General features: G+C 32.6%; 1 protein-coding gene across 1 annotated transcript; it reads right to left on the reverse strand.

Moving 5' to 3' along the window:
- Positions 1-209: 209 nt before the first annotated feature.
- On the reverse strand, positions 210-7,509 carry LOC133306703 (protein STRUBBELIG-RECEPTOR FAMILY 3-like). Its single transcript, XM_061507064.1, has 15 exons — positions 7,410-7,509; positions 6,923-7,052; positions 6,673-6,741; positions 6,272-6,337; positions 6,079-6,150; positions 5,753-5,824; positions 5,593-5,658; positions 5,401-5,466; positions 4,706-5,073; positions 4,224-4,609; positions 2,753-3,024; positions 2,313-2,451; positions 1,267-1,403; positions 989-1,145; positions 210-272 (listed from the first exon to the last, which is right to left on the reverse strand). Exons 1-15 carry the CDS (start codon positions 7,507-7,509, stop codon positions 210-212), a joined length of 2,163 nt encoding a protein of 720 aa, XP_061363048.1.
- Positions 7,510-17,797: the final 10,288 nt, after the last annotated feature.

Consider the following 17,797-nt stretch of genomic DNA (forward strand, 5'->3'; position numbering starts at 1 on the left):
TCGGAGAGTACAAATACTTGAGAGTGTACTCTCCCAAATACATAGTTGAGGTTATTAGAGTTGTAAACAAAAAAAAGTTATATACGTAACCTGGCCCCATAACGAAACATATCAAATTTAATGAAGAAAAAATAGATTGGTAGAAGTCCAGAAAATTTAAGTATGACTTTGGCTGCACTTCCTAATCTCACTGATAGCTACATGTCCTTTTACATCATTCGCATGAGATCTTGAACAATCTCAGACATTGCTGGCCGGAATTCGGGTTCACGCTGGAAGAAAAATAATAAAAAGAATAGGAGGAGAATAAATGATTGGTAATAAGGTGTAATCATGTATATAAATGAAATAGAGAAATGTTATAATCATAATTTCTTTTTATTCCTATGCCTGAAAAAAAAAATGGCAACATCAACAACGGTATCTACTATCTTTCCCATGAAGTTACTTAGTAGCTGGATTGGCTATATGCTTTGCAGTCACAACAATATTCCTTAGAAGGTACTAGTGACAATTCATGTCATAGTTGCTCATTTCCTATTACACTATGACAAAAGAATTTGGAGACTATAATATATATCTAGCAATGAAGCAATGCATGCCTTGATGTTTGATCATTAAAGATTACATTTGTGAAATGCAACCATGAAACAACAAAAAACACGATCACTTTTCCTAAAAGCATTATTACTTTTTCCTCTTTCAGGGTTTGGTATAGTCTTACAGAGTAACGTAAAAAATTGCCAGCTATGATGCCTAGGTACCTCACTCCCTTCAAATCATGTGCCTTCTTTAAATATTTTTGTTAACTAACATATAATTTATGGAGTTTTGCTAAAATATTTAGAAATTAAGAAAATTATTATTATCTTATGATTTAATTACTTTACTGTTTGTTTTTATATTTCATGATATATCCTGCCCTACCTGCACCCTAACTTTTTGGAATTTTATCTTATGTGCATCCTATCCATGCAACTTAGATTACCTGTACACATGAAGAAACAATATCTGCAAAACGTGACAAGGACTTCATAGGATAAGCTCCATTTAAGCAGGGGTCAACCATTTTTGACAATGCATCAATGTCATGGAGTTGAGGGACTGCCCATCTGACCAAAAATTGCTCTCCACGAGGCCGCGACCTAAAACATGTATTGTGCCTTAGCAAAATCCAATATTTTAAACATGGCTCTTGTTCAGCTTGTTTCATTATTGTAGAAGATAATGAACACAAGTATCTTAATTACTAATGGGATAGCTCACCTGTCATAGGATTTTCGTCCAGTGAGGAGTTCTAGCATTACCACTCCAAAACTGAAGACATCACTTTGCTGTGTATAACTTCCAGACTCAAATTCAGGAGCACTGTAACCATATGCTGTAAGGAGGCGTCCTGATAACTGAGATAGATGCACCTATGTTAGAATTTTAACAAAAATAGAAGAAAAACAAAACTTAAATCTTAGGTCTGTAACAGTATTTTCTGCCATCTTACTAGTAGTTCGTTAAAACTCCCAATATATGAAATACAATTTTCAAAAATTCTGAACACTGGGAGAACTGGTACTTAGGTCATTAAGTTTTACATCCTTCAGAGAGCTTACAGAACCAGACCAATCATCCAATTGAATTCTTGGTATCACCTAAGAATTTTTATAATCAAAATTGCCTAGCAGCCATCGTAGTTGTGCTGTGTAATGAACCAACTATGCCGAAGGCTTAAACTGTTAGATGAAGACACATGAATGGTATTATATTACATCTCTAACACACCCTCTTATGCAATGACCTTGTGGGTTTGAAGCATGAATAATGCATAAACTCACTTACCTTATGTTGAAATTCAACTTTTTATTAAAAGAATGAAGGTAAAACGGATCGGACTCTAGAAAACTTGGTCATAAAGGTTCTAATACCATGTCATGAACCAACTCTACCAAAAATTTACATTATTAGGTAATGACACATGGATAATTTTACATTACATCTATAACATGCTGCGTAGTGACACGAAGAGTAACTTAACTTCTTTCATACGTAATGAAATTCAATACCTTCATCTTTATTGGTTCTAGAAAGTAAAAACTAGCTTCCTTTTCAGTCTGACAAAATATATCTGATCATTTGCTTTTGTAATTCCATATGAACATCACGTTTTTTAAGGCCATTTATTCTATAATGTTCAATAGCAATCCAAGAATGTCCAAAACTTAGTTAAGAAGCCTAAAAGCACCAGAAGTTTTCTTATGAGCCCAAACCAGATATCAGTTGAAAATTCACAGCTGAAGAGATTAAAACTAAAGAGATACCTGACCAGCAGAACCAGAAGATAGTAAAGGACCTAATCCACAATCAGAGACACATACTTCCAACTCATCATTCAGGAGAACATTGACAGACTTAAAATTTCGATGCACAACAGGCGGCTGAAAGTTCTCATGCAGATACCTTATCCATGAAAGAAAAATGTTTATTAGAGTTAAGGCTGTCAATAAAATAACCAAGCCTTAGCCTAGTGCTAATAGTCTAAAACACAACAGCCTTATATTGATGGAGACCCAATAATACGTCATATGCTTAAAACCTCCTTCCACAATTTTACCAGTTTGGAGTGTCTAAGTAAAGGAATATTCTTGGATAATAGTAACTGAAATGTAAAAGCTATGTTTCCAAACTCCAAAACAAGACAAATATTATTCACTCACTAATATTGAGTTTATCTAGCTAAACAAAATGGAATAAAGCTCACTCTAAAGCTCTTGCAGCTCCAAGTGCCACCCGAATGCGTGCATTCCATGGAAGTTTAATATTGTGTTCATCATCCCCATGCAGTGCATCATGTAGGGTCCCATTACTGCAATACTCGTATACAAGTAGTCGTTGGCCATACTCGGCACAGTAGCCCATAAGCTTTACAATATTAGCATGCTGAATTTTTGAGATGCTGGACACTAATTGAAGAAATTGCTCATGATTCTGCCCCATGGAAGCAGTGGCATCTAATTTCCTAACTGCCAATAGCTACAAAAGATCATTCAAAATATATTAGCATGTGAAGCACCAGTAAACCAAGTGAAACCAGGAACATCTCAAGCAAGAAAAAAAAAGTTGTGCAGAGAGCTTCCAAAATATATAGTAGTATACTGCTTACAATTTATGAAACAAGGCAAAGTTGGGCGCATAAATGCAACACTCAAGTTGCATTTGATGCATATTGAGGGACAACACAATCAGAACAGTAATGTACCAGTGGTTGAGTGACATGAAAATTTATGGTAATGCACAGGACTGGAAATTTTGTAATATCCGTTGATAGAATAACACAAAACTTAGTGTAATACCCTTTCTGTTGTGCATTGTTTTTCTTGCAATAGAACTGAGACAACGAAAGGAGAGGACTTATTGATCTTTTTCTCTTTTTGTGTTGTGGAGGAGATTTTGTAACCTGATTTAGTTGGTAACAAAAATTTAGAGATTTGTGTTTTCCCTTGAGTTGCTTTTTATCCCGAACTTATACTAATTTTCATATCAAACAAAGTACAATATGTTTTGCGCTGTTCCTTATTTTTTTTTACAAATCAAACACACCCTCAATACTAACTGTTGTATTAGAACTATCTAAAATGGATTGCATAACTGCTTATTGTAGTGATCGGTAAGTGGAGACTATTTGTTTGCAGTTTTAAGTGTTGCTATTTTCTGGTTTATCAAAATTTCTCATTGACCAACTTTAAAAATTTATTGCAAAAATATCAATGATCAAATCAGTGATCACGAATTCCATTTCTGCAGATCTGGCTGGACCACAATAGCTGTTATGAGGACCAAACCACTGAAACAAAACTTATTCTCAGATGATTTGGATGAGAATTTCTGAGAGCATTGGTTGGGGTCAGAAATGGAATACCAATTGGTCTCGGAAATTATTCAACACAACACAATATACGACACAGACAAAAATGAACAACAAAAACAAGCTCCTGCTATCTCCCAAAAAATACCACAGGCCCCAGCTACACAAAAGGGCAAAGCATAAGTATTTCTATTGCTAGAAGCATTAAGATTAATTTCAAACAACAAATGCTTTGATAAAAAGAGGCGTAGCCACATTTGAGAGGCAATGAATACAAAAGAATGTCAAAATACCAGCAGATTAGCTGACACGTTGATACAAAAGAGTCCTTTATTTATAAATAACAAACAAACTGGAAGAGTATTACCTTTCCATCAGGGAGCTCAGCCCTATAAACGGGCCCAAGTGTGCCTTCCCCAATACAATTTTCTTGGGAAAAGCTATTTGTATATTGCTGAAGTGATGAAACAGTATAAACTTTGATGGAACTTGTCTTAACTTGTCTTTCAGTTACTTTGGTACCTATAGCTGGATTGATGATGACCTTCTCACCAGGAATGGTTGGGAGAGAATGTGGTGGTGGCTGCAAAGGCGAAAGTTTGGAACCCCCTCCGGTGTTGATTAGCTCACAACCATTATTGAATTCTGAAGTTGCAGATACTGTTTTCACATATATTTCTTGTTCATCCTGAACCTTTGGAATCGAATTTGTTCTTCTACCTGGTACTTCATATAAACGTAAGGATTTCTCTACTGTTCATTTGAAATTGTAAATAAAGTTTGAGAAACTACTTTGGAACAGATTAATTTTATTAAGAAAAAAGAATCTCTAAGATGAATCAAATTCACCTTTCTCCTCTTGATTAGTTGCTTCAAAACCAGCATCACTGCATGTAGGTTTATGCAAAGGTCTTGTAAACACACCCACATCATGTTTTGTAGCATTTTTCTTCTCTCGCCTTCTGTTAAAGCACCATATCATAAAAAGACAAACTCCCAATGCAATGAATATTAAGAAGCCTGCAACAGCAATCCAAATGATGCTCTTAGCTATGAAAGACTTCCTAGTACTTGCAGGCATTAGTGCTGTCAGGGCAGAAGGACTATTTGCCACTTTCCAAGATGATTCTTTGGGGGATGGAGCCATAGCTACAGGTGAAGGGGCTGCAGCAGGAGGTGACAGGATGATAGTTGTATTAAATGGATTCCCATCTTTTCTGCAAGAGACATGCTACTATGTTAAATTGAATAAAAAGATTTGGAAAATAGGTAATGAAAACATTTATCATAACACCATACGAAAAGAAACTAAGCTAAGAAAAATATGCTTAAAAAACAAAGATTAAGAGAATCCTAGAGCAATATTTCAGGTTTTAATGTTATCTCATATTGTAATAGAAATACAGTAGGAAATTTTCCCATATGACTTCTACTGGAAGATCAATATGATCACACTTGAACCAAGGTTTTGAAAAACAGGGAATTCGGCTAAACAAAGACTAAGAACAGAAATAGAAAATTTTGAAATTCAAACCATGGCTCACCTGAAATTAGGGATACTCAACAACTTTGGAGGAATGGGCCCGGAGAATAAATTATTCTCTATATTCCTACATAATAATAAATTCACAAGTTTAACTAAAAATTATACTTCTTACTTCCTAAGCATTGTTGCAGGATTTAGATAATATTTATTTATATGTCTGTACAAAGCATTTGGGTGGTAAGAATTGTACAGATCCTGAAGAGGCAGGTCCTGCAAAACATAGAGGGTCCCAGAAAGTTGATTGTTCTGCAAGAGTCTGCCAAAATAATAATAATAATAATAATAAATAACACAACCTCATTGAACAAATAGGAAAATATAATCTATTAGTAGCAAGAAAATTTACTCACAATGTGATAAGAGATGATAAACTCCCTGTTGAGGAAGGCAACTGACCACTCAAGTTGTTACTTGAAAAATCCCTGCAGGATAGCACAAGATTTCTATAAATAGTGAATGGAATAAAAACATAGAAATGTCACTGTGATTTGAAAACATTTTCTTACATCATAATCAAGCCAGTAAGCTGATGAAATACATCTAGGATTTGACCATGTAAAAGGTTATTTATTAATAATCTAAGGGCAGTAAATTATCTTTCCAAATGGAGAAACATTATGGACAATAATAACAAGTTAATATGGCATCACAAGATGCAGATATGTTATGAACTCACAAGTGTGACAATTGAGTTAATAAGGATAAGGCATCTGGAATGCTTCCAGTTAACTGGTTTCCTGAAAGAGACCTAAATATTAAAAAGAAACAAAAACTGGTTAACCATACTTGTACATATAGATTTGGCAACAGACGATTTACTAAATACAACAAAAAAAATCATGAATTTAGAGATGATAATGATAACATACAAGTTCCTCAGAGTAGGAGGCAAAGTGAATGGAATGACCCCTTCAATGTGGTTGTTGCTAAGATCTCTGTGCAATTGTGAAACACAAAGCTTCATGAGGTTTCTAGTGCAAATAATTACACAATTACTGGTCAAGAGCTAAACTTTCCCAAACAACGAAAACAAAACTTACTCCTCTAATCACCAGTGACTTTTTGGTAAATAGGAGCCTAGTGTACATATTTTCAGTATTTCAATGGCTAATAAGGAAGCAGTTGCAACATAGCAGACCAACTCATTTTAAATCACAGTGGACATAGATACTACTGAAATTTAGTGATTCTGAAAGACAACAAATGTTTAAATGTGTAATCAGTAAACACAGGACAACATGTATCATTTATCTTGAAAAACAACACTTACATTTCTATAATGGATGGGAAATTCAAATTACTGCCCAGCTGTCCACCCAAATTCATGCCTCCGAGTCGTCTGTCAGCCCAAATAAAATTTTTACTGAGCCTTATCCCAGTTGTTTACATTCATTTCTATCAATCAAACAACTCAGGAAACAGTAAATGTAACATTTTCCTTTGAAACCAATTATCTAGAAAAGGAAAACAATAACACAATATTAACCAACAATAATTTAAGAAAGGGAGGATGGCCATACATGGAAGTTATGTTGGAGAAGACACAAGCCACACCTTGCCACTGTTCTAAACATGGATCTCCTCCCACAGGTTTCCACCCTTGAAGAGATGGTGAGCCCAGAGCAACATACAGACTATTGATTGCTGCAACTGTGACCATAAGAAATACTAAAATAGATTAGTCTATATAACTTCTGCACTTACATGCATGATATTTAACAAGTTGAGATTAACCATCAACTTTTTGAAGAAGCATGATTACTCAGAGAAAGCATTGGAGGATTTACTTAGTCGCGGTAAAAACTAAAGCATTATATAACATTAAAATAAAAATAAATAAACGGTCATTAGCTAAAACAAAAGTAAAAAGAAGAAAGAGTAAGAAACATTTTTTTTTGTTATTTATCTTTTGGTTATCTTACACCTTACCTAAGAAGGAAACATAGCGAGATAATCATAAACTTGAAAATAGAAATAAAACCAGGAAATGAAAAGCCTCTACAATACCATCAACAAGGTCAGTGTCCCCAACACAGAAAGTTCCAGTGAGAATCACCATGGAGGTGACAAAGATTCGTACATGCAACTCCAAATTCGAAGAACCCATTTGCTCAAAGGGACCAGTTCCCAATATTGCAGCCACAACAGCTATACTGAAGCAAGTGGAGCTCAAAACTTAAAAATTGAAGACACACTACATAACAAGACAAAGGAAGAAACTTTGAAAAGAATATGAGCTAATTCTGAGAAAGTAAACAAACCCTTTGCAGAACAGAGCCAAATAAACGGGAAATGAGCTGCGAAACGGTCTAAAATGGCAAAGAAAAAAATGGGGCATGCAAGGAAAAGTTACAATGTCACAAGGATGGGATAGTTGTAGAAACAGCGTACGTCGTACAAAAGCACATACGTATACAGATACAGCGACTATGTATGTCTCTACAGGAAGCAGTGTTTGTTTCACTCACTGAGTCACTATGTCCTGTCCTGTTCTGCTTTCCTTTCTCTTTCTCTTTCTCTTTCTCTGTTCCCAAAAGCAAAAAGACCAACCGAGCGTTTTAATGAGCCATGATTCAAAAACATTTTACGAGGGCTCCACCATATGCCACGTAAGATGACAGTCAGACTCAGACACAAACAGAATGATGGTATTTCTGCAACACATATATCACCCTATACCATATGTCATGTTTATAATTTTATTTAAAAAAATATTATTGGCAGTTAGCATTTTAATTTAAAATTGTGAGTATTATACCCTGGGTTTGGATTGGGAGAAAAACCAAAAATTTGATTTTGATTTTCAAAAAAAAAATTGGATAGAAATTTTAAAAATAAGAGAACAACAAATTTGTTTGAATATAATAAAATTTAAATTTATTAAAAAACTACAATTTATTATAAAAACATTATTAATAAATTTTCATAATTGTAAGATTTTTCATTATAATTATAAAGTAATTTAGAAATGAAAAGAAGTTGGATTTATTTATTAAAATGTCATTAATATATTATCATAATTATAAAATTATAAAGGAAAAAATGATGAAAATAAAAAATATTTTTAAGAAAATATCTCTATGTTACTTTAATATTTTAATTTTAAAATTAAAAAATAATTATTGTTTGAAAATTCTTTTTACAAAATAACCGTTTCAAATAATTTTTTATTTTTAATTTAAAAAATTTAAAAAAAATTATTAAAAAAAAATTAAATTGGCCCTTAATTTTTATTATAATATTTTTTTTTGTAATCTACAATTTGTTTTTATTTCTTCTGTTAAAATGCAATCGACCTTCCAAGTGTAGGGTTATTGTAAAATATTTCATAATTTAAAACTCAATAATCCGACTCATTAAAACTCAATATATATATATATATATATATATATATATATATAAAAGAAATTAATTAACACTATTATGCGTTTTTTATTAAATTTAAAAAATCGAATTGCTTATTTTTGAATTATAATGATTTTATACTATTGTCATGTAATTGGAGGAGATTGCATGCATTTTAGCATCTTTCATGTAAGGGATTAGTGTTTGTCCTTTTAAAGAATATAAAATTATGTTATTTTAATCAAAATTAATATATTTTGTCATGAGAGAAACAAAAATAACGATGGGAGAAAGTGTGAATTTTTTAATTTAAATATTAAATAATTTTTATTAATTTTAACTAAAATGATTATTTTTTTATAAAGACAAACATTTTTCTCTTCATGCCAAATGTGCCCGAAAAAGAAGAGTAGAGCAAACGAAGCATGTCCAAAAGTAAACCAACCTCTTGGACTGCTACGAAAAACACCATCCAATTTCAAAGTAGCACGATCTAATTCAAAAATTTCACCTAATTGAGCGCTGAGAGAGATGTTATGACTCAATTTTTTGTTCATGTCTTTCATCTCTTATCTTAATTTCTTCCATAAAGGAGTCGAATCAAACAAAAGTTTCACCTTCGATTTTGAATCAGAGACGTTGAAAATGATGAATGAACCTTTTATTTTAAATTATAAAGTGTATCCTGAGTCATAAGTTGCCCTAATAAATGCAATATACCCTTTTTACCAAAAAAATAAAATTTGCAATATACCGTACTACTTGTTTTCTCATTTTTCTAGTTGCCCTTTGCTTTGGTAAAAGATTTCATGAGGGTTGGTTGTGACTTGTGACTAGACAAGAACCTATATGGTTGGTGCATGGATGATTAGCCAAATAGGGATAAAAATAATAATTCACAAGTTTAATCAATCCGGATTAAGTGTGGCAAAGTACAATTTCCATTTCCGTGAAGATCACATTTCGCACTTTCAGCCTCCAATTGCTTGATATAGTCTTTCAATGCCGTAAACGAAACCATGTAGCTGGTTATGGGAAGCACCAAACGTTTCTGATTCTTAACTGCTTGATCTTGATTTTCCAACTGATGTTTTTAACTTTTACCGGATAAAAAAAAGAAAGTATCCTATTTATTTGGATTCCTTGGGATGTTTTGTAATTGTACCCTCTCTAATATATTACATTGTTTGAGAGTTAGAAATTAATCAGTTAAAAAAAAAAAACAGAAAATCTTTTAAGTTTCATGTGCAACATCTCATAATAATTTGACTTATAAAAGCTAGAAAGAGCAATTTTTGTGGAATTTACACTTTGAATGGAATCAACATAGCACCCTGAATTCCAATCAATGGCCACCGGCCAGTTTATAGTGACTATAGTAAAGTATTACATCTTACACTAACTGGGAGGAGAGGACTAAACTGAAATGACCAGTTCTTATGCTTAATAGTAATAATGGGAAAGTCCAATTGATTGACAGATTCAGCTTATTGTCCATAAAAACTTAATTCAATGCTGATTGCATAATACATTCATTCATCGCCTCATTAATCATTCAGCTTTGATTTTGAAGCAAACAGGGACAGCATATCAAAATTTGTGATAAGTCAATGTTTTTAGTGGTTAGTATGATGAAACAAATACCAATTCATTAAATAAAATGAAAGAAAAAAGAGAGGAAGGAAATGCAAGTTTTGCAGTTAGTCGATGTGCCTGCCAACTTCTTTCTCTTAACAGCTTTGATTATAGACTGTGTAGCTGAATGTTAAATTCCTATATTCTCATTACAAGTCTTAAGCATTAGAAGCAAAAAAAAAAAAAAAAAAGAACTCCAGATCTGATACTGATTTGTCTTGGCATTTATTTATCTACTCAGACTCGATCAATTTCATCATGTTTGGGACACTTCAACTATTTTTTTATCTTTGTTTTAATTTGGTCTCTGGTGTTCTCTTATGGTTATACAATTGATAACTATTTTTTAATAAGGAAATGTAACATAAATTTGTATGTACGGCCAAGTTTCTTCTTGTCATATTCTAACATTTTCTAAAATGTGTATTAAGTGTATCTGATATCTGTTTAAAGGTACATACTTATCAGCATGTGTATTCCTTTTAAAGACTTCACTTAAAAGAAAAGCCTAATTAATTAAAGGGTTTATTTTTTTTTTTTTGCAGTTACTGCAGATAAATTATCTGCAGTAAGTCTATTACGACATCGTTTTGGGACGAAATCATAGTATTTTTGTAATTTTAATTTATTTCAGGGTTATAATAGTCTTTATATTTATAATTTTTAAAGATTTCAATACCAAAACGACGTCGTTTTGGGACTAAATACAAATATCTTATCTGCTGCAGAAATATTTTTCCCTTAATTAAATTAAGAGGTTCTAAATTACATCCTGATTCCTCTAGGAATTTACATGTGGTGGATTTTGCAGAATGAGTGCTGATTAAGAATAAGATCTTAACTTAAGCTAATTTCCGCAACTTAATTGGAGTGATTTAAATTTCTTCCTTAATCTAATTTTTCATTTTGTTGTACATGAATTTTGAGATTGTAAATGTTTTGTTTGTTTGTTTGTTAATGGTTATTACATGCTAATAACATATTTATTGTTGAATTTTTTGTTTGAACATTATTTTTCTTACAATGTTTCTCTACAAATTAATCTTCGCTTGTAATACCAAGATTGTTCTTCCTTATAACCTTACATTTGAAGCATTCATTGTGCGTTTTTTTGTATGATAGTTTAGTTATTTTAATTTGTTGTCCAAGAATTTTTCTTCTTAAGTAAAAATATATTAAGAGCCTATTTGGATCCTCTTTTTTTGAAGCTAAAAGCTACTTACAAGCTAAAGTTAAAAATAAGAGCTTAAAAAATCTAAAAGTTGTTCGGTAATTACATAAAAATTTTAGCTTAAAAGCACATATTTCAAGAAAATTATATCTTTCTCTTTATAACTCTTCATTTTTTTTAAAAAAAAGCACACAATTCAAGAAAAGCAGATAAGAGCTTAAAAAAAAGCTTCTCCTAAGAGCTTTTAACTTTCAATTTTTTTCTTCATTATAAAAAAAAAAGAGTTTTTCGTTATAAGAGCTTTTCCCAAAACTTGTTTGGCCTAACTTATGTTTATAAGTAGCTTTTAGCTTAAAAATAAGAGGATTCAAACACGCACTAAGAGCATGTTTGGATCCTCTTATTTTTAAGCTAGAAGCTACTAAAGCTAAAAAAGAGAACTTAAAAAAAGAAGCTAAAAGCTGTTTGGTAATCACATGAAAGTTTTAGCTTAAAAGTTACTTAAAAGCACATATTTCAAGAAAATTATCTCTCTCTATCTTTATAACTTTTTATTTTAGAAAAAAACACATAATTCAAGAAAAGCAGACAAAAGCTTAAAGAGTTATAAAGATAGAGAGAGAGAGATAATTTTCTTGAAATATGTGCTTTTAAGCTAAAATTTTCATGTAATTTTCAAAGAACTTTTAGCTTCTTTTTTTAATCTTATTTTTTTAGCTTTAATTTATAAGTAATTTCTAGCTTAAAAAAAGAGAGGATCCAAATAGGCTCTAACACTTTCCTAGTAAACTTGAGTGCCGAGCACTGGATTTGCCAAAGCTTAAGGTCCAGTAGACTTTGGACCTTAACGCGGGGCCACTTGTTATGGGCCAAGGATCGTTCTAATTGGGCCTGTTCATGCCCTAGAGAGGACTATGTATATTCCCTTTCGAGCGGCCCAGTGGGCTCTCAGTTTAGTTTTCTTATTTTTTTTCGGTAAATTTCTCAAGCTTTTGAAATTTTGTTCTTTTCTTGAAAGTCATGCATTAAGATTTGCATTCAATTTCCAACAACTCTTAAACAATCATTTAGCTATTTTAAGAAAGGGTTCTATATGAATCAGGTTCTATGAATGATATTGATCATCCCGGTAATCATTTTTTAACTATATATTCTCGGGAGTACATAATTAAAAAATAATTTTAATATTACAATCATGTACTCTCGGGAGTATATAAATAAAAATGAGTACATCTGATGCACTCTTTAAAAAAATTAATTTAATGTTAGATCCATCCAAATTTCAAGAAACGTGTGAAAAAAATTAAAGTATTGACCTAGAAGAAGTTTACTTTCGGAAAATTTTGTTAGGATCTCAAAATAATGTTAATTGGTTGTTTTTGTCACCAGTGAAGAATTGTTTTTGGAATTTAGCAAGCTCATGTTTTTTTTTCTCAGAAAAAAAAAAAATGAAACCAGGCTTCTCAGCCCTTCAGTAATTTACTCTTCATCCATTTTCTTCCCTTCAACGAACAGACGAACAGTTGCTGAAAATAGAGCTTAAAAATAAAATGTTGCATTACGCCCTCGTTACCTAAAAATATGCTCCAACCATTATTATAGACTATAGTAATACTCTAAGAAGTTTTGGGAATATATGCTCCAGTTTTAGAGATTTACAATATGGTGATTGTTTTTTATACAAAAATGGTGCTATCTCACCTTCTTTCTATTCTGATCTGTCCATTTTGTCCAGCATACTATTTTTCATCATTATGGATTTGTTTGTGTTATCCTTTTGGCAGCTACATGCTGATCATTTTTTTTTTATAGATATAGTGAAAGGTTCGATGTGGACTAATTGTTTTTTAGACTTCAATTAAACTATAACAAGAAGATGCTTTTAATGAATTTTGGACCATTACATTACGGATAAGATCTATCCTTATCAAATTCAATTTGTCAGACCTTGTGCTGGCGAATCATTTTTCTTGGCATTCATTTTTATAAGACTTATTAAAATAGGCTCGACCGGATTGGTTAAACCGGTTGAATCGGGAACCAAATTATTAATCATTCTGGTTTAGTCAATAACCGGCCATGTATATAACTTGGTCAAAAATCGGGTTCATCCTGATACCAATTTTCTGGTTGAATTGGTTTTTGAAACATTTTACTAAGAGAAAATTTCTTTGAAAAAGTATTCAACCACAATTATACTATTTGGATTTAAAATTGCAACTTAAGGGCAGAGGAGTGAAAGTATTCAAACTCATATTACTTGTATTTATATATTTATTATATATTCTTATATAAATTCAATTTAAACGGTTCAACCAGTGACTTATTAACTCGATATCTTGTTTGTTATGATAATCGATTCGAGTTTAATAACATTATTTGCCACTGCATTGTTAACATATAAGGAGAAAAATAAAATAAGTCTATTACATTGGTGGCAGCAGTACATAAGTCATAAACTAAAACCATTTATGGTTACATCTAAGAGGCATCATTAATTTAATACTAAATACAAACAACGACATCATGTTATGTCCAAGCAGAAGTTAGATGAAATCTTAAATTTAAAAGAAAAAGAGTGCATAATATATATATGTGACCAATTATTTTCCCATGTACATATTTATATTTCCTTGGTTTCAGTTCTTCGGCTAAACTGCAATAATTCATACTTGTCTGTACAATAGGGTTCATATTTCGCAAGCAGATGTAGATTTATCCAAGAAGTCATTACGTTTTCTACAGTCATGCTTCCCATGCATAAATTTTGGGTGGACCAACAACAAGTCGACTACATTGTTTCAGACAAGTGACAAAGACCCAGATCCATTTTATTTACCGTTCATTTTTCATTGTTTGCCAATCCAACTTAGCATTGCAGATTCGTGCATATTTCTTATTTGACTCTCTCTTTCACTCATTGTTTCTGGAATTTCATTTGCCATCTTCACGGGCTAACAAATTATTATTTTTTCCAGCATAGCCTTGGTCTTTCTGTTGGGTTTCCTCTTTCAATGCTAAGCCTAAGCTCGTTGAGAGTTTCCTAAAAATTCTAACCCTAGATCTCACCTCCTCTATATATTCATTAGTTGTAGGTGGAGGCTAGGTTAACTGAATGAAAGAGAAAAATTTAAGATATCTCTAGATAGAGTTTGAGTGAAACAGTTTGATTATCATCATTGTTGAGGAGGTTGAGTTGACCACCACATTGGTGATTCTGATTATTTGTAACCATTATTTTCATAGTGAATTTTTGATTTGGACTAAGTCTCGTGGGTTTTTACTTCTTCATTGAAGAAGGTTTTCCCACGTTAAATCTGGTTGTGTTCTTCTTCTCTCTCTCCTGTTTTGTGATTTTTCGTTTTGATATTTCCGCTGCGCTGCCTGACCTGGTGAAGTTCAGGCCGAGGTATTGCCGAGATCCGAGATCAGGATCTTGTTGATTGACTTCCGCACAAAGGCCCCTAAGCCGACCTGAGGGAACCGAGTTTTCCCAACAGTGGTATCAGAGCCGGTTCCAGCAAGGAAATTTGAAGACTGCTGTGAAGGAGTCGGGTTGATGCTGAAGCCGACGCATTGAAGTCGGAGGGGGAGATTTGTTGGGCTTCCTCCTTCAATGCTAAGTCCAAGTCCATTGAGGGGTTTCCTAAAAACCCTAACCCTATATCTCACCTCCTCTATATATTCATTAGTTGTGGGTGGATGCTAGGTTAAGTGAATGAGAGAGAAAAAATTGAGAGATCTCTAGAGAAAGTTTGAGTGAAACATCTCTAGGGTAGTTTGATTATTACCATTGTTAGAGAGGTTGAGTTAACCACCACATTGGTGATTCTGATTATTTGTAACCATTATTTTCATAGTGGATTTTTAATTTGGACTAGGTCCCGTGGGTTTTTACTTCTTCATTGAAGAAAGTTTTTCCACGTTAAATCTGGTTGTGTTCTTCTTCTCTCTCCTGTTTTGTGATTTTTCGTTTTGATATTTCTGCTGCGCTGCCTGACCTGGTGAAGTTCAGACCGAGGTATTGCCGAGATCCGAGATCAAGATCTTGTTGATTGACTTCGCACAAAGACCCCTGAGCCGATCTGAGAGAACCGAGTTTTCCCAACACCTTCATGTGACTTTTCACACCAAGTCATGGTCCAACCGTCCAAGTCATTATGATCAGGCATCCTTGTAACAATTGTCATGTCTTAATATATGTTAATGAAACTGCACATAAAAGTGCCAATCCGGTTGTGGGGTCCACAAAGTGTTTTTATTCGGGACAAGCACCATCAGGAAGGGTTTACAACGACACCCCCTAATTACTACATCTTCCATTTGCAGTAAGTATCCCATCGTCCTTATATCCTAATTGCATTTTTGTCCACTCTAGCCGCATTGTGTGCATTGGGCATCCAATGACGGCCCCTCAGGATGTTTCATTGATAGGTTTATGTATAAAAAAAGCGTCTGTTGATTTGATTTCCACCGAAAATAACAATGGGAGCTATAACCTTACACAAGGAAATGAGAAATGAGTTACTGTACTTGAGATGAATTCTCTACTATTTATTGATTTTTTTATCTGGAATAAATATATTAAAACCCACTCGTGACCATAAAAAAGACATTTTCTAAAGGGTCTTAAGTTAAGAGAGGTTGCCCAAGCAATTTCTGCAACTCTTCTAAGCCACCTATAATAATAACCAATTGAAATAGCTTGTTGCGTCACCACATGCAAGCAACTTACAGGGGCATCTCTCAAAATTGATCATCCGTTCACTATAAATCAATTTATTAAAATCGACCCGGTCCGTTCGAGGTATTAGAGTCATTGAGTCACTGATTCAACTGCATGACTTGATGATTATATGTAAATTTATAATTTATATTAAAAAATTATAAACATACTCAAATAACTGAAAAAAATAATATAAATTTAAATATTTTAATATAAAAAATAATAAATTACACATTAATTATTATCCAATAAAGGATCAAACAAACATATAATGCTTGTGATATTGGTGTTTCAGGTTCAGTAAACGACATCTCTGACTATAACTATAAATCAAATCAAAATTTTCTGCATTTTGCATAACTGAGATAATATTAATATTGTAAGTATATAATTTATGTAAGTCAGTAAACAATAGATCGCTCAAATATGTCAATCATGATTTTTTTTGAGAATTTTTTTTAAATAAATCTGGTCGGGTCACCGATTTTCACCAAAACCGGTAACTGAGATAATATTAATATTGTAGGTATATAATTTATATAAGTCAATAAACAATAGATCGCTCAAATATGTCAATTATGATTTTTTTTGAGATTTTTTTTTTAAATAAATCTGGTTGGGTCATCGATTTTTACCAAAACCGATCGGCTCGCACCGGGTCCAATGCATACCTGATCCACTGCTTCACCCGGAACAGTTATATGACCGGTTCACCGATTCCCGGACCAATCCGGGTTTATTAACAATGCTATAAATACAAGTGTTCTAAACATAAGATATACATTTTTTCTAAATGAAGAAACCTGTTTACACTAAATTTGACTGACTTGAGCATTAGAGTATCTTTCAGATACAACTCTAACATGTTCCAATAAAGACCCCTAGGTTGAATTGAAGTTGCATGAAATCACTCGTGTAGAGAAAGATTATTATGATCAGCCAAGTAAAATTGGTTTTGATTGTTTCATTTTAGGGGTTTATTAGTCTCAACTCTCAAGTAACACGAAAACAAAAATTTGTTCCTCCACACTTAGTCAAAATCGAGACCCACCAGGTGAGAAAAAAACAAAGAAAAGAGAGAGAAAACATTCACTTATCGATGTGGGGGTTACTTGATATAAATAAAGGGTTTTATAAGAGTTATGTTGTAGGAAGAGTGATTGTGTAATGTTATAGAGATTTGTTTTGTGTGCCTTAATTTTTTATTTATTTTTTTGTTTTAAAAAGTGTGGGCCCCACAAAATATTGTGAGTGTAGGAAAGTTTGTTGTGTTATGTTAAAGGATAAAACGAAAACCCGTAAATAAAACCTTCATTTTATCATAAATATCTGAAAAATTATTAAATATAATTAAATAATGAATAATTATCAACTTACTTTCACTTCGAATGGGTCAACAGAATTATGTGTGTGAGAGAGAGGATCAAGTTAGTAGTGATTAATAAATGGAAAAAATGTTTATTCTTTTAAATGACACAACTTATATCTTTTCACTCTCACAAAGAGGTGAGACTCACA

This window comes from Gastrolobium bilobum, unplaced genomic scaffold (genome assembly GCF_033153095.1).
Source record: "Gastrolobium bilobum isolate Gb01-03AN ecotype WA unplaced genomic scaffold, APGP_CSIRO_Gbil_v1 utg4375, whole genome shotgun sequence".
NCBI lineage: Eukaryota > Viridiplantae > Streptophyta > Magnoliopsida > Fabales > Fabaceae > Gastrolobium > Gastrolobium bilobum.

Excerpts from the sequence above, each read along its gene's own strand:
- LOC133306703 (XM_061507064.1), bottom strand. The coding sequence starts at position 7,509 with ATGGGTTCTTCGAATTTGGAGTTGCATGTACGAATCTTTGTCACCTCC. Across the intron at positions 3,025-4,223 it reads CTGAGCTCCCTGATGGAAAG|CTATTGGCAGTTAGGAAATT; the intron begins GTAATACTCTTC and ends GATCTTTTGTAG. Across the intron at positions 1,404-2,312 it reads CTTCTGGTTCTGCTGGTCAG|TTATCAGGACGCCTCCTTAC; the intron begins GTATCTCTTTAG and ends CATCTATCTCAG.